At 42.0% G+C, this 25,992-nt stretch overlaps 1 protein-coding gene across 11 annotated transcripts in view; it reads left to right on the forward strand.

Moving 5' to 3' along the window:
- The window catches only part of TTLL6 (tubulin tyrosine ligase like 6), a 47,036-nt gene extending 21,737 nt beyond the window's left edge, over window positions 1-25,299 (forward strand). For 7 of the 11 annotated variants that reach the window (XM_055407629.2, XM_055407628.2, XM_088829008.1 and 4 more), the window contains 6 exons: window positions 577-765; window positions 1,550-1,727; window positions 2,665-2,946; window positions 15,544-15,913; window positions 16,399-16,581; window positions 23,936-25,299. In XM_055407629.2, coding sequence (XP_055263604.2) covers window positions 577-765; window positions 1,550-1,727; window positions 2,665-2,946; window positions 15,544-15,913; window positions 16,399-16,581; window positions 23,936-24,066 — 1,333 coding nt within the window. In that variant the 3' untranslated portion in view covers window positions 24,067-25,299. Of the gene's footprint in view, window positions 1-576; window positions 766-1,549; window positions 1,728-2,664; window positions 2,947-15,543; window positions 15,914-16,398; window positions 16,668-23,935 lie in introns of all 11 variants that reach the window. The other 4 variants (XM_088829004.1, XM_088829007.1, XR_016035523.1 and 1 more) reach the window with 3 other exon arrangements.
- The last annotated feature ends 693 nt before the right edge of the window (window positions 25,300-25,992 follow it).

The following is a 25,992-nucleotide window of genomic DNA, read 5'->3' on the forward strand; positions in this document are numbered from 1 at the left end:
GAGGCAGCAGCATCTAAGGAGCATCCCCTGAATCAGTCTCCTCGTCATGACTTGGCCCTGGATGGCTCAGGGGCTCCTGGTTTCCCTGCTATAGAAAGGGCTTATTGATCCTCTGCCCTGACCTCCACCTCCTGGGGGGCTGTGAGGGGGGAATGAGATCATCAGCTCTCATAAAATCTCATCAGGCTTATCCATGAAGCCCTCAAGCTTAGCCAGTTCTCCAGAGGAGAGTAGCAGGGACTGTGATTGGAAAGGTGACAGTCTGCCTCCCGTCAGAAGCTAAGCCAAGAGGGAAATGGGCTTTACTTGTAATGGGAGAGAATTTGGTGAGCTGTTAGGAAGACTGTTCTAACCAGCTGTTAGTGCATTATGACACCAGCTGTCCCAGGAGGGCTAGACTCTCCTTTCAGGAAACGTTCATGTATTCATTTACTTAGGAAACGCTGGTTGAACACTCTTGCGTGCAAAGCCTTGGTCTCGCCCTAGATGACATCCAAGTCCTTGGAAAGGCCATGTCCTTTCCAAGCTTGGTCCCAAGAAAACCTAACTGCAGCCCTGTGTCCTGCTTCCCAACAGGAAAGAGGAAGTCAAGGGCTTTCAGGCCGTGCGTGTAGAGAAAACTGAGAAGTACGAAAAGGAAAACTGTGGAGGGTTCCGCCTGATTTATCCCAGTGTGAATTCGGAGAAGTATGAGAAGTTTTTCCAGGACAACAACTCCCTCTTCCAGAATACAGTTACCTCCAGGGCTCGGGAGGTCTATGCCCGGTAGGAAGGCTCCTGGGGTGAGGGTGGCTGGGTGTTAGGGGAAGAGGAGATAGTGCTTGACCTACGGTGTGATCTTGGGGCAGCCATGAAGTTGCTTTAGTCTCACAAGGACCAGGAATCATAGAATTCCTTGGTGTGGGATGTTGGTAAGTGGATATGAAGCTGTTTCTACAAACTCACCCCTAAGACAGCCACCCCAACCCCACTCCCAGAAAGCCCAACCCCTCAGAACTACCTCCTAGATTCATTCAAGTATCAGATCTAAGGACTAGAAGGGACTCATCCCATCTAGTCCAATGCCTACCCACCACCCATTTCATGGAGCAGAAAAAGGATCATCCAGCAGATAATGACAGAAGAAGCTCTAGAAGCCCTGTCCCCTGAGTCCTGTGACTGAGTTATTTCCATCACATCATTGGCCAGAGAGGGTTTGATGTGGGAGCCCCTGATTTTATCCTCCTACCCAGACCCTCTCCCTCGCACTTGTCGGTTGTATGATCTGGCATACTGGGAACGGAGGAGAGAGATGGGGTGGTAGAGTGGGGTGCTTCCCCCCACCACGTCTCTTCCTGGACTAATCCCAGATGGGAAGTGGTGTGGTTGGAGGAAGGATTATCTCCTCCATCTCTTGCTTTGGAACCCTCAACCATTTGGACACACTGGGGCAGGGAAGATGGAGCACTGCCCTTCCTTGCCTAGTCTTGCCTGCCCCTCAAGAAGTATGTCCATAATATTCATAGCCCATCCCTAACCTGCATGATACCCCCTGTTCCTCACTGGGCAGGCGGCTGATCCAGGAGCTGAGACTGAAACAAGAGAAAAAATCCTTCCAAATGAAACAGAAGAGGGTAGAGATGCAGGGGGAATCGGCAGGCGAGCAAGCAAGAGGCAAGAGCTGGCAGAGCTGGCGACAGAAACAACGGCACAAATGCAGGACTGCCACCAGCCAGACCTGCAAACAAGTAAACGTGGATGGGAGGGGAACGTGCATGCCCAGCACACTTCCCCGGCTGGGGCCAGTCCAGGGGGGGATGCTGAGAAGACCCCTACTGAGAACTCAGAAACACTGAAGGAATGGGGGCCTCATGAAGGACTGGGCCCCAGGAGGGGGGCCTGGAAGTCACAAGGAGCCCCGTGGCCTTCAGAGGATCCCTCCATCCAGGCAGAGAGGACTCGCACTGTTCTGTCCTTCTCCCTCCAGTAGGAGTAAAAGCAGCGGGGAGGCTGAGGACCAGCCCCATGTGGGAGTAGGCTCTAGGACTACCTTACTCATGGTCCCCCCCAAGGGGGGTTGGAATGCCCCCTTCCTGCAGGCAGGGGCACAACTGAGAGAGGAGGCTACAGGGAAGAACTTCTGGGGGGCAGAACCTCAGAACACTACATGGGGGGGCAGAACACAGCTGGTCCTTCCAGCCTGCTCTCTGCTCCAAGTATGGACTAGCCTCCAGGCTGGAGCCAGCTGTCCAGTTGTCCCATGATCTCTGCCTCTGGAACCCCCTTCTTGGCCTAGCTCTCTCTTCCTGCTCAGTGGAAAGAGTCAGTTGACTTTTCAGTCTCTCTCCTTCTTCTTAAAGACTTACCTGAAGTGACAGGATTAGAGGGTTTTTTTTTTAATAGTTTTGTTAGGGTCATAGACCCTCTGAGAATCTGATCAAAGCTATGGAATCTCTTGCCATAAGTAACTGCAGTTTTAAGTGGTTCAAAGGCCCCGTGAAGCCATCCATGAGCCCTCTAGGGGTGTCCTTGAACCCTAGGTTAAGAGCCCTGGATTAGAGAGACTGATTCAGATTGCTTTCCTCTCCTCCTGATCTCCTTTGCACCTACTGTTGGGTGCAGATGATCTGGAAGTGGACAGAGCTCGGTTCCCATGGGCTCTATGTTTGGTTTCCTTCTTCCCAGTATCTCCAGCCATTGACGTTGGTGTCCGGCACACCTGACTTGGTCTCGAGTGTCAGACACACAGAGAAAAATGAAGCAGATAGCAGCCTTGACCAGGAGGCCCCCAAAGAGGAGGCTGATCCAGCACCCTGTAAGTCTTCATCTTCAAGGCCTTACAGCTCTGTACCTGACTTGAGGAATTCAAGCCTTCTCAGCTGCTCCAGGCCAGAGCTCAGTAAACCCATCTCCAAAATGAAGGAAGCCAAGTCTACCTCTGCAGTGAACATGATCACTAGTACTGTGGTAAGTAGAGCAGTCTGCCTCCCCTGAGGACTGAGCTGGGGTGGGGTGGGGTAGTGGCAGGAGTCTTGCCTTCTGGTCCATTCTCTGCCCCTGACTTACTATGGCCCTTTGAGTAAGCTGCCTACCCTTCTCAGGCCTCAATTTCCCCACTTGTGAAGTCAAAGTTGTGGAATGACACTCCTGCTAGGAGTCTAGACCTGTGGTATAGGGCTTTTAGAAAGGATGCATGCCCTCTCTTGGGCAGGTTGCCATCTGTTGTATTAGTTTCTGTAGGTCTGCTGTAACAAATTACCATAAACTTAGTGGCTTGAAACACAAATCATTTCTCTCACAAATCTATTCTTTAGATCAGAAGCTAAAGATCTGAAAACAAGGTGTTGACAGGGTCACGCTCCCTTCTCTAGGGAGGATCCTTTCTTGCTTCTTGCTAGATTCTGGTGGTTGCTGTCCAATCTCTGCCTCTGTCATCACATGGATTTCTTCCTTGTTCTTTTCCTCTGTGTTTCTTCACATGGCTTTATAAGGGTACCAGTCATTGGATTTAGGGCTTACCTTTATCCACTATGAGCTTATTTTTAACTTGAGATCTGCAGAGATGCTATTTCCAAGTAAGGTCACATTCTGAAGTTGTGGGTGTACATAAATTTTAGGGAGTTGTTGAACCCAGTATACCACCTCAACACCATTTCCATTTGAAACAAAGGAGTTTCAAACTCCATTGATGTATGGACATCTTTTGATGGAAAGAAACCTCTTTCAGATTCCAATTGTAAACAAATTATATTTTTTTAATATATACAAGCATAAAATCAGATATAAAGCCTTTATACCTGTAACTCTTGAAGTGAAATGAAAGTTGCTCAGTCATGTCCTACTCTTTGCAACCCCATGGACTATTCAGTCCATGGAATTCTCTAGACCAGAATACTGGAGTGGGTACCCATTTCCTTCTTCAGAGGATCTTCCCAACCCAGGGATTGAACCCACATCTCTCAAATTGCAGGTGGATTCTTTATCATCTGATCCATCAGAGAAGCCCACCTATAGCTCTTGCTCCATTCTAAGTTGTTGCAGTCATGTCCAAACCTTTGTGACCCCATGGATTGTAGCCCACCAGGCTCTATCCATTGGATTTCCCAGGCAAGAGTACCGGAGCGGGTTGCCATTTCCTCCTCCAGGGGATCTTCCTGACCTAGGGAAGACCCAGTATCTCCCATGTCTCCTGCATTGGCAGGCAGCTTCTTTACCACTGAGCCACCAGAGAAACCTATAGCTCTTACACAGCTACAAAATAAAAACAAAGCACTTCGTGGTGGTCCAGTGGCTGCGGATCTGCCTGCCAAAGCAGGGGACATGGGTTCAATCCCTGCTCCAGGAAGATCCCACAGGCTTCAGGGCAACTAAGCCGGTGCAGCACAGCTGTTGAGCTCATGCTCTAGAGCCTGTGAGCTGCAACTGCTGAAGCCCACGCACTCTAGGAGCCATGCTTTGCAGCAAGAGAAGTCTACACACCACAAAGAAGAGAAGGACCCGTTCCCTAGAACTAGAGAAAGCTTGTGCTCAGCACCAAAGACCCAGTCTGGCCAAAACTTAGTTAATTAAAAAACAAAACAGCACCAATAAAATTGGCCCAAAATATTAACTTCACGTGACAGTTGATTTTTCTATTTTTGTAGAAACCAAGTTGCCACATAAATGTGGTACTGACAGTCCTAACAAGGGTTCTTTTGTATTCATTATACTTAGGCCAACCAAGAGCTATGTGGTAACTCTGCTGGAAAATCTTCAGCACTGTTGGGCTTTCACTTGGTCTAAATGCAGTATAGAGTAAGTAGTGCTGCTGCTGCTGCTGCTGCTAAGTCACTTCAGTCGTGTCCGACTCTGTGTGACTCCATAGGTGGAAGCCCACCAGGCTCCGCCGTCCCTGGGATTCTCCAGGCAAGAACACTGGAGTGGGCTGCCATTTCCTTCTCCAGTGTGTGAAAGTGAAAAGTGAAAGTGAAGTCGCTCAGTCGTGTCCGACCCTTAGCGACCCCACAGACTGCAACCTACCAGGCTCCTCCATCCTTGGGATTTTCTAGGCAATAGTACTGGAGTGGCTTGCCATTGCCTTCTCTGATAGAGTAGTGCAGTGTTTTTCAAATTTCTAACCAGAGCCCATAATAGAAATTCATTTTATTTCATAGTCCATCAAATATACATACATACAACTGGAGAAAAGTTTTTAAAACAGTGCTTAGCCATGCTGCATATAGCGAGTGACTCAGTCTTTTCTTTTAAAAATACCAGTTACAACTCCCTAAATTAATCTCGTGACCTCGTGGTAGGTTTGCAACCCACAGTTTGATAAACATCTTTAAGAGAGTTTGCTTCAAAGCTTTATCACCTTGGATTTCACACTGACTTCTTGGATATGACACCAAAAGCACAAGCAGCAGACACACAAATAGATAAGTGGGACTACATCAGACTTAAATAACCAACAAAATAAAAAGACAACCTGTGGAATGGGAGAAAATCTTTTCAGATTATATATCTGATAGAGATTAATATCCAGAATATATAAAGAACTCTTACAACACACAACAACAACAAAACCAAACAACTGGATTAAAAAATGGGCAAAGACTGGGACTTCCCTGGTGGTCCAGTGGTTAGGACTCTATGCTTTCCATGCAGAGGGCACAGGTTCAGTCCCTGGTCAGGAATTAAGATCCTGCCAGCCATATGATTCGGCCAAAGGAAAGAAAAAAAGTGGGGTGGGGAGGGAAAGGTTTAAATAGACGTTTTTCCAAAGTGAAATTAGCCAGCCACAAAAAAAAAAAAGAAAAAAAAAAAAACCAAATACTGCATGCTTCCACCTATATGAGATATCTAGAGTAGTCAAACTCTTAGAAACAAAAAGTAAAGTGGTGGTTGCCAGTGGCTGGTGGGTGGAGCGCAAAAGGGATGTTTAATGGGTACAGAATTTCAGTTTTGCAAATTAAAAAGATTCTAGAGATCTGTTGCCCAACAATGTGCATATAGTTAACACTATAGTACTATACACTTAAAAATGGTTACGATGGTAAATTTTATGTTATATGAGGTTTTTTTTACTATAATAATTAAGAGTAAGGAGCATACTTTGGGACTCTGGCTGCCTCTGTTGGGTTCTTGGGGTCTCCTTTTATTATATACATGACTTCCATCTAGTCAGTCTAGTCTCCCTAAGCCTTAGTTTCCTCACCTAAAAAATGGAATTTTCATCATAGTACCTACCAATGTATTACTATGAGGATTAAATGAAAGGATCCACAAAATGCTTCGAGTGGTATTCAACACACAGGACTCAGTAAGTGTTAGCTATTATTTTAATGTTACTGTTGCTTCTTAAGACCCACCGCCGTGTGTGTGTGTGTGTGTGTGTGTGTTTTGCATTAACCCAAGAATTAAAGCAGTACTTTAACCTAAGACTTAAAGCTGTCCTACTTAACTCTGATGAAATTACAAAATAAGGCAGCTAGCAAAAATTCATTTTGTTTTATTTTTTTGGATTTCATGTTGATTTGATCAAAATCTTGGTTAATTCAAAGCCTTTGCCTGTTTTGTTTATTTACTTGTCACTTTTCCCCTGTGCTCATCTCCATTCACCTAGCCACCATCTTTTGTTCATGTGTTTCCTTGTAATGAAAGCATTTAAAATTTGTTTAAATGTGATTGGGTTATTTATCTCATTCTATGTCCTATTTTTATTCTTATCAAGCTCTACTTTTTCTTTTCTTTTTTAAGATTAACTTTACAGGCATTAAAATGCTAGATTTTAGCTGAACAATTCTGACAAATAAATACACCCGTGTGATCCATATCCCTATCACAATATAGAACTTTCTTATATTTCCCAAAAGTTCCCTCTGGCCTTTCCCAGGCAATTGACCTTTGTTCCCTGCATCTCTCCCCAAGGCAGCCACTATCCTGACTCTTTTTTTCAATCTTAGATTAGTTTTGCCTATTTTAGAATTTTGTGCAAATGGAAGAATATAGTATATATTATTTTGACTGGGACTCCTTTAATTCAGTATTATATCTGTGAGATTCATTCATGTTATCGGAGATATCAGGATTTTGTTCTTATTTATTGCTGAATTGTGTTCCATTGTACAAATACACTGCAGTGTGTTCCTCGTTCTCCTGTTGATGGACATGTGGGTTGTTCCTAGATTTTATTCTTTTATTGCTATTGTGATTAAAGCTCTTATGAACATTCCAGTATAAGTCTTTTTGCAGACGTAGTTTTCTTTTCTCTTGGATAACTACTTATGAGAAGGATTGTTAGGTCAAAGGGTAGATCTATGTATAACTTTATAAGAACACCAAAGCCTTTATTTAAAGTGATTATAATAGCTTTTGTACATTTCAGCCAGCAAGGGATGAAGGTACCGATTGCTCCATGTTTGTTACCATTTGGTAATGTCTTTTAAACTTTAGCCACTCTAATGGCTACATTGTGATTTCTTATTTCAGTTTTAATTTGATGATTAAGCATGTCAAGCACTTCATCAAGTGGTTATTCATGTATGTTTCTTTATGAGGAGTTTGTTCAAGTTTTTGCCTTTCTCCTTTTTAAGAAATGGGATTTTTTAAAAAATATTTATTTGTTGCATTCGATCTTAGTTGTGGCATGGGGGATCCTCATCGCAGCATGTGGGATCTTAGTTCCCTTACCAGGGATCGAACCCATGTCCTCTGCATTACAAGGTGGATTCTTACCACTGGACCACCAGGGAAGTCCCAGATTTAAAAAAAAAAATTTTTTTTAGCACCAAAAACATCTTGTATTGGGGTGTAGCCAGTTAACAATGTTGTAATAGTTTCAGGTGAACAAGTGAAGGGACTCAGCCATACATATACATGGTAGCCATTCTCCCCCCAAACCCCCTCCCATCCAGGCTGGCACATAATATTGAGCACAGTTCCATGTGCTATACAACAGGTTTTTGTTGGTTATCCATTTTAAATACAGAAGCTTGTACATGACCTTCCCAAAGTCCTTAACTATCCCTTCCCCCTGGCAACCATGAGTTCGTTTTCTAAGTCTGTCAGTCTCTTTCTGTTTTGTAAGTGAGTTCATTTGTATCATTTCTTTTTTGATTCCACATATAAGGGATGTCATATGATATTTCTCCTCTCCTTGTCCGACTTACTTCACTCACTATGACACTCTCTAGGTCCATCCATGTTGCTGCAAATGGCCTTATTTCATTCTTTTTAATGGCTGGATAATATTCCATTATATAAATATATATGCACCACATCTTCTTTATCCATTCCTCTGTTGATGGACATTTAGGTTGTTTCCATGTCTTGGCCATTGTAAACACTGCAGTGCTACAGTGAACACTGGGGTGCATGTATCTTTTCGGGCCATGTTTTTTCTGGGCATATATCCAAAGAAATGGGATTTTTTTATGTTTTGCTGTTATGTTGTAGGAACTCTTTATATATTCTGGAAACCTACCTATTCTTTTTCTTAATAGTGTTTTTTGATTAGTGAAAAAGCAATTTTGATGAAGCTTATGAATTTTTCTTTTATGGTTATTGCTTTCTGTGTCCTGTTTAAGTTTTCATGCACTCCCATGTCAGAGATATGTCCCTATTTTTTCTCTAAAAGCTTTATGGTTTTAGCTTTGTGTATAGGTCCATGATCCAACTCAAATTAACTTTTGAGTGTGCTAGGTGATGGGCAGTAGGGTTTTATCCCCATAGGCACATCTAGTTACAAGACTATTTACTGAAGGATTTTCCTTTTTCATTGAATTGCTTAGGTGCCTTATAAGTTCTATTAAGTTTTTATTTTGTTGTTGTTGTTGATTCCGTAGGATTTTCATCAATTATGTCATCTTCAAATAAAGACAGTTTTACTTCTTTATTTTCAATCTTCATGCCTTTTCTTTTTTCTTGCCTTATTGCCTGTCTGGGATTTCTAGCACAATGTTGAATGGGAGAGAAGAGAGTAGACATCTTTGCCTTCTTTCCAATCTTAAAGGAGAAACATTCAGTCTTTTATCATTAAATATGGCATTATTTGTAGTTTTTGACAGTGTTCTTTACTAGCTTGAAGAAGTTCACTTCTATTCCTAGTTTGCTGAGAGTTGTTTTAAATCATGAATGGATATTGAATTTTGTCAAGTGCTTTTTTGGTACCAGTTGATAGAATCATATAGTTTTTCTACTTACATTGTTAATATGGTATATTACATTGATTAATTTTTTATCTTGAGCCAGTCTTATATTCCTGGAATGTAAGACCCTTTTGCCATGTTGTATTGTTCTTTTTACAGATTGCTGCATTCAATTTGCTAATGTTTTGTTGAGGATTTTTATTGTCTGTGTTCATCAGAGATGTTGGTCTATAGTTTTGTTTCTTTTTGTCTGTTAGCTCCATAAAATAAATTGGGAAGTGTTTTCTCCTCTTCTGTTTTCTGGAAGAGATTGTGTAGAATTATCATTATTTCTTATTTAAATATTCAGTTAGAGTTCTCCAGTGAAATGATCTCAACCAGGTGATTTCTTTTTTGGAATATTTCCCTCATAGCTCAGTTGGTAAATCATCTGCCTGCAATTCAGGAGACTTGGGTTTGATTACTGGGTCAGGAAGATCCCCTGGAGAAGGAAATGGCAACCCACTCCAGTATTCTTGCCTGGAGAATCCCATGGACAGAGGAACCTGACAGGCTACAGGCCATGGGATCGCAAGAGTTGGACATGACTTAGCGACTGAACAACCAAACTATAATTAAATTTCTTTAATAGTTATATATTTTATTTTGAGTAAGTTTTGGTGGTTAGTGGTTTTTAAGATATTGGTTCATTTTATCCAGGTTGTTGGATTTATATGTGAAGAGTTGCTTATAATAGTTCCCTATTATCCTTTTAATGTCTGCAGAGTTTGTAGTGATACATTCTTTCATTCCTGATAGTGGTAAATTTTTATTGTTTCACTTTTTTTCCTTGGTAAGTGTCACTAAGAGTTTATCAATTTATTCTTTTCAAAGAGCTGAATTTTATTTCCATGTATTTTTAAAATTTTCTATTATTTTCTGATTATTTTCTATTATTTCTGATTTCCTATTATTTTCTGATTTTTTATTTCATTGATTTTTGTCACTAATACTTAGGTTCTGTTTGCTTTGGATTATTTTTATTTTTTTAATTTCTTAAGGAAGAAGTTTAGAATGTTGAATAAGACCTTCTTTCCTAATATAAACATTTTGTGCTATAAATTTCTTTGTAGGAACAACTTTAACTAGATACCATGATTTTTTATCTATTTTCATTTTTGTTTAGTCCAAAAGGTTTTCTAATTTCACTTGAGATTGTCTTGATGACCCTTGGATTATTTAGAAATGTGGATTATTTTTTATTTAAAAAAATTTATTTTTGTGGTTTTTTATTGAACTATATTTGCTATATAATATATAAATTATAGGTATACAATATAGTGATTCATAATTTTTAAAGGTTATACTCCATTTATTGTTATTATAAAATATTGTCTCAATTCCCCATACTGTACAATATATCCTTGTAGTTTATTTTGTACCTAATAGCTTGTACCTCTGACTCCCCTATCCCTATGTTACCCCTCCCCACTTCCCTCTCCCCACTAGTAACTGCTAGTTTATTCTCTATATGTGAGTCTGCTTCTTTATTCTTATATTTGCTAGTTTGTTGTATTTTTTAGATTCTGCATGTAAGTGATATCATACAATATTTGTCTTTCTCTGTCTGACTTATTTCATTTAGCATAATGTCCTCCAAGTCCATCCATGTTGCTGCAAATGGCAAAATTTGGTCCTTTTTATGGCTAAGTAACATTCTTGTGTGTGTGTGTGTGTGTGTGTGTGTGGTTATACCACATTTTTATCTGTTTTTCTGTTGCTGGACACTTAAGTTGCTTTCATATCTTGGCAATTGAGAAATGTGTTAACTTTCAGTTGTTTGGGGGTTTTCTTGTTATTGATTTCTAATTTAATTCCATATCATCAGAGAACACACTTTATATGATTTCAATTCTTTAAAATTTGTTAAAGTTTATGTTATGACTCAGAATATGGTTTCTTTTGGAGAATGTTTCATGTGCACTTTAAAAGAATATGCTGCTGTTGGGCAGTGGGTCAATTAGATTTAGTTGGTTGCTGATGTTGTTCAGTTCTTCTGTATTCATATTAAATTTCTGTATACTCGTTCTATTAATCACTGATTTATATTCATTACTGAAATGCACCTCAGGATTTTCATCATGGACATGGGGGCAGAGAGAGTAGAGAAAAGAAAAGAAGAGCCACGAGTAAAAGGTTCTCTTAGAGCTTTCTCTGTCTAAGGAATTACTTAGCTGGCTGAGGAATGTTACTTAGTGGGCTAAGGAATGTTACTTAGCCATAAATAGGACAAAATTTTCCCATTTGCAGCAACATGGATGGACTTGGAGGACATTATGCTAAATGAAATAAGTCAGACAGAGAAAGACAAATACTGTATGATATCACTTATATGTAGAATCTAAAAAAATACAAAAAACTAGTGAATATTCCCCAGTACCCGCTTTTGAATTTTGAGTTGCCTTGAGTTCAGGTCAGGGCATACTGAAGGAAAAAACAGTAAACTTCCTTGGTGGCTCAGATGGTAAAGAATCCACCTGCAATGTGGGAGACCTGGGTTTGATCTCTGCATTGGGAAGATCCCATGAAAGAGGGCATGGGCATGGCCACCCACTCCAGTATTCTTGCCTGGAGAATCCCCATGGATGGAGGAGCCTGGCAGGCTACAGTCCATGAGGTCTCAAAGAGTCGGACACGACTGAATGACTAAGCACAGCACTGCTGACTTGCTGGTGCTTTGAATTCTCATCTTCCTCAAATCTTCCTCGATCTGCTTGCTACTGTTTACTTTTCAGAATTGTCAGATAGCTATTCTATGCATGCATTCTGTGCAGGTTTTATAGGAATAGCCTATGGGAGAGATAGATGTAATATGCTTAATTCATCTTAGCTAGAATCAGAACCAAACTACTGTCCCTTCTGGTTGTTTTAAATTTTCTTATCCCTTTGATGTCTGCATGATACATCAAGATATCTCCTTTTTCATGGATGATAAAAGCATTTGTATTTCCTCTTCATTTATTTTGATCTTAGTATGAGCTTATCCATTTTATTAATTAAAGAACCAATTTTAGGCTTTGTTAATTTTCTCTACAGTTTGTTTTCTGTTTATTTTCTGTTGCTATTGCTTTTCCAGTGTTGTTGTTTGTTGTTTCATTGCTAACTCGTGTCTGACTCTTTTGTGACTCCGTAGACTGTAACTCATCAGGCTCCTCTGTCCATGGGATTTCCCAGGCAAAAAATTGGAGTGGGTTGCCATTTCCTTCTCCTGGGGATCTTTCTGACCCAGGAATTAAACCTGCATCTCCTGCTTGACAGGAGGATTCTTCACCACTGAGCCACCTGGGAAGACCAGTGTTTTCTTTATTATTTCCTTTTTTTCCCAGTGCTATCTTTATTATTTCCCTTTTTCCTATTAGCTTTTAGTTTAATTCACTCACCATTTTCTAGTTTCTTAAAGTGGAAAGTTAGATTATTTACTGTAAGCCTTTCTTCCTATCTAATATAAGTGTCTAGCACTATAAATTTCCCTGTAAATACCAGATTATCTTCATATCATAAATTTTGATACGTTGCATTTTTATCATTGTTTGAAATATTTTTCTGATTTCCTTGTGATTTCAGTTTTGTTCCATGGGTGATCTAGAAGTATATTGTTTAATTTTCTAATATTTAAGAGTTTTCTAGATATCTTATTGCTATTCAGTCGGTTCAGTCACTTAGTCATGTTCAACTCTTTGCGACCCCATGGGCTGCAGCATGCCAGGCTTCCCTGTCCATCACCTACTCCTGGAGTTTGCTCAAACTCATGTCCGTTGAGTCGGTGATGCCATCCTTACCATCTTATCCTCTGTCATCCCCTTCTCCCACTCCTGCCTTCAGTCTTCCTCAGCATCAGGGTCTTTGCATCAGTTCTTTGCATCAGGTGGCCAAAATATTGGAGTTTCAGCTTCAGCATCAGTCCTTCTAATGAATATTCAGACTGATTTCCTTTAGGATTGACTGGTTTGATCTCCTTGCAGTCCAAGGAACTCTCAAGAGTCTTCTCCAACACCACAATTCAAAAGCATCAATTCTTCAGTGCTCAGCTTTCTTTATAGTCCAACTCTCACATCCATGCATGACTACTGGAAAAACCATTGCTTTGACTAGACGGACCTTTGTCAGCAAAGTAATGTCTGTGCTTTTTAATACACTGTCTAGGTTGGTCATAGCTTTTCTTCCAAGGAGCAAGCATCTTTTAATTTCATGGGTGCAGTCACCATCTGCAGTGAATTTGGATCCCAAGAAAATAAAGTCTGTCACTTTCTATTGCTTCCCCATCTATTTGCTATGAAGTGATGGGACTGGGTGCCATGATCTTAGTTTTTTGAATGTTGAATTTTTAAAATTAATTTATTTTTTATTGAAGGATAATTGCTTTATAAATGTTGTTTTAAGCCAACTTTTTCACTCTCCTCTTTCACTTTCATCAGGAGGCTCTTTAGTTCTTCTTTCCGCCATAAGGGTGGTATCATCTGCATATCTGAGGTTATTGATATTTCTCCTGGCAATCTTGATTCCAGTTTGTGCTTCATCCAGCCCAGCATCTCACATGATGTACTCTGCATGTAAGTTAAATAAGCACAGTGACAATATACAACCTTCATGTACTCCTTTCCCAATTTGGAACCAGTCCATTGTTCCATGTCCGATTCTAACTGTTGCTTCTTGACTTGCATACAGATTTCTCAGGAGGCAGGTCAGGTGGTCTGGTACTCCCATCTCTCCACACAGTCAAAGGCTTTGGCATAGTCAATAAAGTAGAAGTAGATGTTTTTCTGGAATTCTCTTGCTTTTCCTATGATCCAACGGATGTTGGCAATTTGATTTCTGGTTCTTCTACCTTTTCTAAATCCAGCTTGAACATCTGGAAGTTCACGGTTCACATACTATTAAAACCTGGCTTGGAGAATTTTGAGCATTACTTTGCTGGCATGTGAGATGTGTGCAATTATGTGGTAGTTTGAACGTTCTTTGGCATTGCCTTTCTTTGGGATTGGAATGAAAACCAACCTTTTCCAATCCGGTGGCTTATTGCTATTAGTTTCTAATTTGATTCCTTTGTGGTTTGTACAATGCTTTGGTAAAATTTCAGTGTCTTAAAATTTATAGTCTTATTTTACAGCCCAGCAATACCTTGATGAATATTCCATGGGCACTTGAAAAGAATGTGTATTCTACAGTTGATGAGTATAGTGTTATATATATCAATTCAATCACCCTGGTTGATAGGGTCACTCAGATTTTCCACATCCAGACTAATTTGATTTCTTCTTTTTATATCAATTGCTGAGAGATGGATTTTAAAATCTCAACCCCAATTATGGACTTATTTCTAAATATTTATTTATACCTCATATAAAGAGAATCATACAATAATTGTACTTTGTGTCTGGTTTATTTCACTTAGGAGCTTCTTTGGTGGCTCAGACAGTAAAGAATTTGCTGGCAATGCAGAATATTCAGGTTTGAAGCCTGGGTCAGGAAGATCCCCTGGAGAAGGGAATGGCAACCCATTCTAGTATTCTTGCCTGGAGAATCCTGGACAGAGGAGCCTGGTGGGCTATTGTCCATGGGGTCGCAAAGAGTCAGACATGACTGAGCGACTAACACTTTAACTTTATTTCACTTAGCATAATCTGTTCAGAGTTCATTTATGTTGTAGCATATATCAGAATTTCCTTCCTCTTGAGGATGGTAATAATATTCCACTGTGCCTATACCACATTTTGTTTATCCATTCATTTGTTGGTGGACATCTGGGATGTATCCACCTTTTGCCTATTGTGAATAATGTTGCTGGGAACATTGGTGTACATACTTTTTTAAACGGAGCGATCTTATAACTTATTTAGCATCTATAGGTAGGAGCTGAATTGCTGGGTCACAAGGTATTTGTAATCTTATTTATTTATTTTTGACTTCACTGGGTCTTTGTTTCTGCATGCAGGTTTTCTGTAGTGCTGAGCAAGGGCTACTCTTCATTGCAGTGTATGGGTTGTAATCTTATCTTACTTATCTTTCTAGATGGTTCACCAGAGTATCTGGACCAACCTACATTCTCATCAGCAGTCCATGAGCATCCCTGTAGCTCCCTTGTATTCCACCAACACTGATATCCAGCTTTCTATTTTTTGCCAATTTAATAGTTGTGAAATAATACCTATTTCTCTGATTACCAGTCTCCAGTGTTTAAAGTCTCTCACATTTAAAGGCCTTTAGAGGAAGCTCTGTGGACATTCCCCACCATCTTCCACCTTAGTGTTTAACCAATTCATGGTTAAAAATTGTTCTAACCAAAATCTTTCTTATTGCTCATGAATGCAGCTCTTAATCTGTTTGTTTTAATTAAAAAGGGCATAGGAAGGAGCCCTTTGCTTTTCATAATCTCATTTTGGACCATTTTCTCTTCCAGCCTCTAACTTCAGTAGAAGCCTTCCCAGAATCCACCACCCAGGTCTCAGACACCCCTGAATGTCTGCTGAATGTGACTATGACAGCCAGCTCTGAGTGTAGCAGCCCAAAGATGGACAGGGTGGCCTCTTTTAAATGCAAGCCACAGCAGGTGCCTTGGTACCTCATCCCAGAAAAAGTATCAAACAGTTTTCTGCCTACAAAATCCCAGAGCTTCTCATGGAGTCCAAACCCAAGCTGGACTTTGCTAAGGAATAGCCTGAAGAAGCAGCATCCCATGTCAGAGCTGTTCACCAGAGTTCAACTGAAAGAGAAGCTGTCTTTGTTCCCAGCTCACTACAACCCAAAGCTGGTGCTGAGTGACCAGTCACGTGAGTGTCAGTGTGTTGGAAGATGTGCCAAGAGCATAGGGGATGAAGAAACCAACAGAACCAGCCTTATCTTGGGGAGTGCCCCATCTGAGGGGGTCTGAAGCCCCTGCCTTCAGGGAGATCCCAGCCTGGTAGTGGAGACATAGCCTTTGTACTTAGGGAGTCTCTAGCCTTAATGGGAAAGCAAAAAAAAAAAAAAAAAGTGATAAAAATTGAATGCTATGTCTAAGTACCCTTTTCAATCTTTTCTGGTTCTTATTCAGATGAAGCGCATTCAGCTGAGCCTGTACAAGTTTGGGGTGTTAAGTCTGAAAAAAAAAAAAAGGGAAGAGAAACTGGTTGGAAGAAAGGCGCAGTGGCTGATTCTAATTAAGGAGCTTCAGCCAGTATTAAGCAGGAGACCCTAGTGGGAGGTGGCCTTCGCCAGGAATTTGTGCTGAGTCCAGCAGCACAGATTGATGATGCCAATGACTTTGCCTTTCCAGAAAACCCCTCCCTGCCCCGGGAGTCCTACTTTCGCAGCCGAAGCTCTGGTGAGAAGAAGCAGCTGGATGTGCCCTCCTTCCTCCTCTTAAAGAATTCTCACGGCCATGATGTTTCCCTGAAAGACCTGCTGGTGGTTGCCACTCCAGCCCGACTGGACCCAAGGCCTGGCAGAAGCCATACAGGTGCTTTGAAAGACCTGTGTATGCAGGATCAGGAAGCATACAGTCACTTCCTGTTCTCTGGCGAAAGAGGATGTGAGAGGAACTAGGTAGGCCCACTTATATTCCCTTCATGTGTCTAGAGCATTGGTAGGCACTCTACATATATTTCTGGAATGTTGGGTAGGTAGGTGGGCAGATAGATTCATAAAGACATGCAGGTAAGTAGACAGTTAAGACTCACCTCAGGGCTTCCCTGCTGGCTCAATGGTAAAGAATCTGCCTACCAATGCAGGAGACATGGGTTCAGTCCCTGGTCTGGGAAGATCCATATGCTGCTGGACAACTAAGCCCGTCCACCACAGCTACTGAGTCTGTGCTCTGGAGTCTGGGAGCCACAACTACTGAAGCCTCATGCCTACAGCCTGTGTTCTGCAAGAAGAGAGCCCACCACAATGAGAAGCCTGCACACCGAAATGAAGAGTAGTCATGGCTTGCCACAACTAAAAGCCTGCACATAGCAATGACAACCTAGCACAGTCCAAAATAAATGAATGTTTTAAAAAAAGACTCGCCACAGTCAAAATGTGACCCCCTTGCAACGTATTGATATGCTTCTACTATGACTGATCTGGCCCTGCTGCTTTAAGTACACTTTGCCTTGTTTTCCACTTCTGGCTGAAATTGAGACAGTCGCTAATGCCGGCCCTGGAAGTAGAACCATGTTAACCATGAAAAGGTTGATCTCCATACCTTTTTGTCCTCTGCCAGCCTAGTCTACTTAGGTCCAGGGCACTTGACCTGAGAGCTGGCCCTGTAAGGCGTGTACTAAGGAGACAGAACAACAGGACACCGGTGCCTGAGAAGATCTAGAAACAAAGATCCTTAAGCTTTTACGCACAGGCTTTGTCTAATTGCAGTGAGCAGGGGCTACTTTTCTTTGCAGTGTGAGGGCTTCTCATTGTGGTGGCCTCTCTTGTGGAAAGACTCCAGTAGTTGCTGCACATGGACTCTAAGTAGTTGTGGTTCGGCACACGGACATGTGGAATCTTGCCCTGGACCAGGGATTGAACCTGTGTCCCCTCTATTGGCAGGCAGATGCTTAACTACTGGACAACCAGGAAAGTTCAAAAACCCTTAAGTTTTAATTCCACTGTGTAAAAGCACCAAAGAGATGGCAAGGGAGCCTCTGTCAGAGCATTAGTGCTTCTGAAGGAAGGTGATATGTAAAATTTAGAGCTCTACAAGATAGCACTGGAGGGTTAGAACTGGACATGGAACAACAGACTGGTTCCAAATAGGGAAATGAGTACATCAAGGCTGTATATTGTCACCCTGCTTATTTAACTTATATGCAGAGTGCATCTTGAGAAACTCTGGGCTGGAGGAAGCACAAGCTGGAATCAAGATTGCCGGGAGAAATATCAATAACCTCAGACATGCAGATGACAGCACCCTTATGGCAGAAAGTGAAGAAGAACTAAAGAGCCTCTTGATGAAAATGAAAGAGGAGAGTGAAAAAGTTGGCTTAAAACTCAACATTAAGAAAACTGAGATCATGGCATCTTGTCCCATCACTTCTTGGCAAATAGATGGGGAAACAGTGGAAACAGTGACAGATGTTATTTTTTGGGCTCCAAAATCACTGCAGATGGTGACTGCAGCCATGAAATTAAAAGACCCTTGCTCCTTGGAAGAAAAGTTATGACCAACCTAGACAGCATATTAAAAAGCAGAGACATTACTTTGCCAACAAAGGTCCATCTAGTCAAAGCTTTCTTTCCAGTAGTCATGTATGGATGTGAGAGTTGGACTATAAAGAAAGCTGAGCGCTGAAGAATTGATACTTTTGAACTCTGGTGTTGGAGAAGACTTGAGAGTTCCTTGGACTGCAGGGAGATCCAAAAGAAAATCAGTCCATCCTAAAGGAAATCAGTCCTGAATATTCATTGGAAGGACTGATGCTGAAACTCCAGTACTTTGGCCACCTGATGCAAAAAACTGACTCGTTGGAAAAGACCCTGATGCTGAGAAAGATTGAAGGCAGGAAAAGGGGACAACAGAGGATGAGATGGTTGGATCGCATCACCAACTCAATGGACATGAATTTGAGTAAACTCCGAGAGTTGGCAATGAACAGGGAGGCCTGGTGCTGCAGTCCATGGGGTCGCAAAGAGTCAGACACTACTGAGTGACTGAACTGAACTGAACTGAACTGATGGTGGAGGGATTTATACTGTTTGACTGCCTATAGAAGGAGATACATTTTAATCATCTCATTCACTTCTGCCACCTAAAACAGACTGACCGGACAGTCTGACCTGGCCCCCTTGTGGCCTGTAGTTCACACTACAGAATGGCTGACGAGTGAATATGCATCACTTTGGGTTCTCATAAAAATGCATATTCCAAGGCCTGCTCCTGGAAATTCTGAATCAGTAGGTCCTACTGAGGGGTTCAGGAATCTGCATTTTAAGAAGCTCCACTAGGTGTTCTGATGGTCCTCTCACCACCCTCAAAGGAAAAAATTGGCCTAGTGTTTCCCAAACTTCCCTGATGGTATGAATTGTATGGGGGCCCTTGTTAAGCCTGTAGTTTCCAAGGCCACACCCCTGGAAATCCTGACACGAGATTTGGGACAGACCACTAGAAATTTGCCTTTTGAAGACATCTCGCTAGTGTGGAAATGAAGATTATCCTACATGTAGACCCAGGCCTGGGCAGAGGAACCTGTGATGGCCACCCTGACCTGTGGACCTGTTATAGGAACAAAACTCCTCAGTCCTGATGGGGCTCAAACCCACCCCCACTGTCTCTGGTTCATAATTTTCTAGAATTTTAAGTTGTTTATGCTCCTACTTTTAAAGGGAAGGATAGGGGACTTCCCTGGTAATCCCTGGTGGTCCATTGGTTAAGAATCCATCTTGTGATGCAGGGGACATGGGTTCAACCCTTGATAGGGGGACAAAGATCCCACACACCTTGGAGCAACTGCTCCTGTGTACCACAGCTAAGACCTGATGCAGCCAAGTAAATAAATATTTTTTAAAGTGAGGTGGATGATGTGTGGTGGTGGTGGGGTTAAGTCGCTAAGTTCTGTCTGACTCACTAGGATCCCATGGACTGTAGCCTGCAAGGCCCCTCTGTCCATGGGATTTCCTAGGAAAGAATACTAGAGTGGGTTGCCATTTACTTCTCCAGGGGATCTTCCTGACCCAGGGATCAAACCTGGGTCTCCTTGCATTGCAGTCAGATTCTTTACCAACTGAACCACCAGGAAGCCTGGGGCATGACACCTTATATGCAATATGAGTGTTAAAATAAAGTTATAATGATCAGAAGCCATACCAAGAAAGGGAGAAGATAATTATATTGAAAGGGTATGATTAAGTGCTTCCTAAAAGGAGATCCAACCAGTCCATTCTAAAGGAGATCAATCCTGGGTGTTCATTGGAAGGACTTATGCTAAAGCTGAAACTGCAATTCTTTGGCCACCTCATGCAACGAGTTGACTCACTGGAAAAGACTCTGATGCTGGGAGGGATTGAGGGTAGGATGAGATGGGGACGACAGAGAAAGATGGCTGGATGGCATCACCGACTCAATGGACATGAGTTTGAGTGAACTCCAGGAGTTGGTGATGGACAGGGAGGCCTGGCGTGCTGTGGTTCATGGGGTCGCAAAGAGTCAGACACGACTGAGCGACTGAACTGAACTGAAAAATGACAATTAGGGTTAGAATTGATGCTTTTGAACTGTGGTGCTGGAGAAGACTCTTGAGAGTCCCTTGAACTGCAAGGAGATCCAACCAATCCATTCTAAAGGAGATCAGTCCTGGGCATTCACTGGAAGGACTGATGCTAAAGCTGAAACTCCTAATACTTTGGCCACCTCATGCGAAGAGTTGACTCACTGGAAAAGACTCTGATGCTGGGAGGGATTGGGGGCAGGAGGAGAAGGGGACGACAGAGAAAGATGGCTGGATGGCATCACCGACTCGATGGACATGAGTTTGATGTGAAGTCCGGGAGTTGGTGATGGACAGGGAGGCCTGGTGTGCTGTGATTCATGGGGTGGCAGAGAGTCAGACCAACTGAGTGACTGAACTGAACTGAAAATGACAATTGAATTTGGGTCTGGCCCTCTTAGCAGAAAAAATAACATTGCATCCTGTTTTGGACTTTTTTGTCTCCCCAGTCAGACACTCCCGAAGGACATAGACTATGTCTGCACCATCACACTGGGGTTTCCCTGAAGGCAGGGTCTTCATCCTCCTACTCCAGCCCCAGACAGGGCACTCCCCAAGATTAGGGCTGGTTCTGTTGGTTTCTTCATCTCCTAAGCTCTTGGCTACTTCTACATCTACTTCCGCTTCACTGACTATGCTAAAGTCTTTGTGTGGATCACAACAAACTGTGGAAAATTCTTAAAGAGATAGGAATGGCAGGCCACCTTACCTGCCTCCTGAGAAACCTGTATGCAGGTCAAGAAGCAACAGTTAGAATCGGATATGGAACGGTGGACTGGTTCAAAATTGGGAAAGGAGTATGTCAAGGTTGTATATTGTCACTCTGCTTATTAACTTATATGCATAGTACATTATGTGAAATGCTGGACTGGATGAAGCTCAAGTTGGAATCAAGTTTGACAGGAGAAATATCAATAGCTTCAGATATGCAGATGGCACCACTCTTATGGCAGAAAGTGAAGAGGAACTAAAGAGCCTCTTGATGAAGGTGAAAGAGGAGAGTGAAAAAGCTGGTTTAAAACTCAACATTCAGAAAACTGAGATCATGGCATCTGGTCCCATCACTTCATGGCAAACAATGGAAACAGTGACAGACGTTATTTTCTTGGGCTCCAAAATCACTGCAGATGGTGACTACAGCCATGAAATTAAAAGATTAAAAGCTTGGGAAAAGCCATGACCAACCTAGACAGTGTATTAAAAAGCAGAGTCATTTCTTTGCTGACAAAGGCTGGTCTAGTCAAAGTTATGGTTTTCCCAGTACTCGTGTATGGATGTGAGAGTTGGACAGTAAAGAAGGCTGAGCGCTGAAGAATTGATGTTTTTGAACTGTTTTGTGAGAACACTCTTGAATGTCCCTTGGACTGCAAGGCAATCAAACCAGTTAATCCTAAAGGAAATCAGTCCTGAATATTCATTGAAAGGATTGATGCTGAAGCTCCAATACTTTGGCCACCTATTGCGAAGAACTGACTCACTGGAAAAGACCCTGATGCTGGGAGAGATTGAAGGCAGGAGAAGGGAACAACAGAGGATGACATGGTTGGATGGCATCACCAACTCAAAGGACATGAGTTTGAGCAAGCTCTGGGAGATGGTGAGGACAGGGAAGCCTGGCGTGCTGCAGTTTATTGGGTCACAAAGAGTGGGACATGACTGAGTGACTGAACAACAACAGCCTCTTGGCGCGTCTCTGTACACACTGGCACTCATGTAACCAGTCTGAGAACAAAGACAGCTTGTCTCTCAGTTGAACCTTGGTGAACAGCTATGACATGGGTTGCTGCTGCTTCAGGCCATTCTTTAGCAACATCCAGCTTGGATTTGGACTCCATGAGAAGCTCTGGGATTTTGTAGGCAGAGAAGGTTTTGATATTTTCTCCTAAATGAGTAAAGATAAATTTATTCATTTAGTAAACAGGTGATTCTTTAGGGGTGATTCTTTTCACTGCCTCTTATTTCTAAGAGCAGTTTGTCATGTGGTCACTTGCTATTATGTACTTCTTCTACCATAGTAGATGATGGCTGAAGGTACTGGCATGCTTTCTGATGAATATTAAAGATGGTAAAATTTGCTCTTTTTTTTTTGGTAATGCACTCTATAGGCACTAGCACTTTCTCTCTCTTTCTGTATGTATATAATTTAATTTCAATCATAATTGTGAAGTTTAGAAAAGAAAAAACTGAGGCTCAAAGAGCATAAGGTTTAACGTTCAGGAGGTTCCACAGCTTTCAGTGGTGAAGGGTTTGAGTCAGATGTTTCTGAGTCCCAATCCTCAAGCTCTTACAGCCACTCTTTCTTTCAAGTGGTATTTTTAATATTAGTCTTCAGTTAGAGCTGAGGGAATGATAAACGGCTCTTTAGTGAAGGTGTTTCTGCAGGAAGCAGTGGTGGCCAAGGCCAAGCAGGGCTTTCCAGGGTATTGTGTGGAGTCACCAGATCTCGGAGCTGATCCTCTGCTTTTAGGTCAAGTAATGGCTTCTCAAAATTCCCAGCTGATCAGATTGCAAGGAACTGACACATACAAGGCAAACTGGCAAAAGTCAAATTATATGCAGCAGAATGCCTATCAACATGTTGATTTACAAATGGAGCAGGATGTGGTATGAGAATAGGGCTTCTGCATAATAATGCTTGAATTAGAGAAGGAAAGAGCAGACCAGATGTTCAAATTACAGATCATGGACTTTCTCTGTAGGTAAAATAGCAATACCTTCCACACATCACGTTTACCTACTGTCTCTCATGTAATCCTCAGGTCAATGCTGTGAGGTTGGCAATACAGAATTATTCCCTTATCCTCAGTTTGCAGAGGAAGAGAATCAAGGTTTGGGGACATTAACTGATTTGCCCAACCTCACACAGTGGTGGGCTCCGATATTTCTTCCTTCTTACCAATCTGCCATGAACATAGATCCCATCCTAACTCATGTGAGGAAGGGAGCCCTGACAAATTCCTCCATTTTTCTGCTTAAATCTCTACAACCTCATCATCCTTCCTTGGGATCCACTTTTGCAGTGAGGCCACTGAGGTCAGGGCTTCAGATCTGCTAACAGTTGAGTTTTAGGGGATAAATAGTCCCTTTTGTAGGACTTAAGGATGATTCAAAGCTTGCTAATGCAGGGTGCTTGGCACCGTCCTTGATAAATGGTAGCTACAGTGATGATGGTGGTAATGATACTGTGCTGATGGTGTTGAGCCCAACACAGACTGGACACTTGTTTTGGGTGTACTAAAAGTTTTGCCTACAGTGTATCAACCCTCAAAGCAACTCTTTGTGGTAAGTACCACTGTTTTCTTTTTTCAAATGAGGAAACCAAGGTTTAGAGAACTTAGGTAACTTGCCCAAGGGCACACAGACACCGAGAGCTAAGTTTGTGCTCTTAGCAAGTACCACTTGTCTCTGGACCAGCCAGGTTGTCAGCTCTTAAATGATCCTTGTCAAATGATTGGGGCTATGATAAGGATTCAGGAATATGAATGTTGTGTAGGTAAAATGAGTTTCTGGTTACTGTGGATGTGAATCACCACAAGATAGGAATGGTGATGATGGGTTAATTGACTTGAATATTCTAGAAGCCATTTTAAAGAAAAATCTAAGAAAAAAATCTTTTTTTTTTCTTTCCAGAGTCAGACTGGATTTCTGCCATTTCTTCCTCTTACTCCCAGGAAATGATTTGTCTCTTCCTTCAGTGTCTACGATGCCTGCAGAAGCAACTGAAAGTTTTATTTCCTCATCTAGAGAGCCTGGTCTTATGACTACCTCCCATTAGCACCACTGAGGCTAACAGCCTTGCCTTTTGTCCCGCCCCCCCAGTTAGCTTACAGTACTGGAGAACCATGACTTCTGGGAGTTATGGGTGCTGCCCCAGGACACGTCCTAGTTGCCCCACCAGTGGCGTTCTTATGGGTCCCTCACATGGCACTGCCATCCAGGACACTCCCAAGGATAGAGCAACATGAAGGGAGGAGTGATGCAAGGAAGGACTCCCCATTTCCAGAAGTCCAGAGCCCTCAGGACACCAACAGATCAGTGTCAGTTGGTCTTCAGCTCCAGAGAGAAAAGACAAAGAGCTAGGCTTGATGGAGAACTCTGAGCCCTGAGCAAAGGAATCAGGACAGTTGTAGCTTCATCAGGTAAAGACCAGACCTCCTCCTACACCAGCAACTCTGTGCCCAAATATCTTCCGGCTGCCTTCCCTACCATCCTAACTCAAACTGCCTTTTCTGATGCCACTGTCACTATTAGGCTGCCATAGGTCATAGTCTGGTCCAGACAAAAGGTGTAAGACTTGCTGAAATGGGACTTCCTGGAAGCTCTGTATCTTTCCGTTTTTCTCCCTAGTCACCAACCCCAGCCAGTCAAGGTTCCTGAGCTGATAAAATGGAAGTCTCTTAAGGTGAAGTCAGAATTATTGTCTTCCTAAGGGACAATTTGCTGCCAGCACTTTTAAACCTAACGACAGGGTCACCTTCACGGTCATGCAGTCACACAGGGCTCTACACTAGGAAGGCCTTACATCTGGTTTAATGCTGTTACCATCTCGAAATTCTGAATAATTTGTGAACAAGGAGTCTTGTATTTTCATTTTTGCACTGGGCCCACCAAATTAGGTAGCTCATCCTGCCTAGAGGCTGTAATGGCTGGGTTGTCCAAAAGCAAAATATTATTAAGTAGGATGCTTTCCTAGCCCCACCTGCCTCCCGCTTTTTCAGCCATGGAGCTATGCAAAGCAATTATCTGCTGAATGCTTATGGGAGACAAAAAATGCTCGTGGCAGTCCTTGCCCCCGTGGAGTGTGCAGTGGGGTAAGACAGGTCCCCAGATAACTAGTCGAATTTAAGTTCCACTAAAGAAGAGCATCGGTGGATGAGAAGGAAATGCCCTCACACCCACTTGCAAGGATTAAGTCTGCTTCATTAGGAAGAGGTGATATTTGAGGTGACAGAAAAAGATAAATGGATTTTTTAATTAAAAAATTTCACATTGCAGTGATGATTTATTTGCCTTTGTATGAAATTTTGTATAAAAATTTAGGTTCAAAATGCTTTTCCTTCAAAAAAAATTTTAATTGAAATACAATTGACATACAATATATCAGTTTCAGGTATACAACATAGTAGTTCAACATTTACACACATTATGAATTGATCACCACCATAAATGTAGTAACCATCTGTTACCAAACAAAGTATGATGATGTTACTGACTAAATACCCTATGCTGTACATTACATCCCTGTGATTTATTTATTTTATAACTGGAAGTTTGTTTCTCTTAAATCCCCTTCATCTATTTAGCCAACCTTCCTTCCCTCTGGTGGTTACCAGTTTGTTCTTTGTATCTATGAGTCTGTTCCTGTTTTGTTTGTTCATTTGTTTTGTTTTCCAGTCCACATATAAGTGACTTAGCAGCAGCAGCCGCAAGGGAAATAATATGGTATTTGTCTTTCTGTGTCTAACTTATTTCACTTAGCGTAACACTCTCTAGAACTATCCATGTTGTCGCAAAAGGCAAGATTTCATTCTTTTTATGGCTAAGGAATATTCCATTGTTATGTAGACTACATCTTCTTCATCTATTTATCTATCAAAGGACACTTAGGTTACTTCCATAACTGGGCTATTGTAAATGATGTGCAATGAACACAGCAGCTGAATGACTGGAGGGGGAAAAGGAAAGGG

Source organism: Moschus berezovskii, chromosome 20 (genome assembly GCF_049115385.1).
Source record: "Moschus berezovskii isolate FMDL1 chromosome 20, NW_MosBer_1.0, whole genome shotgun sequence".
Lineage (NCBI taxonomy): Eukaryota > Metazoa > Chordata > Mammalia > Artiodactyla > Moschidae > Moschus > Moschus berezovskii.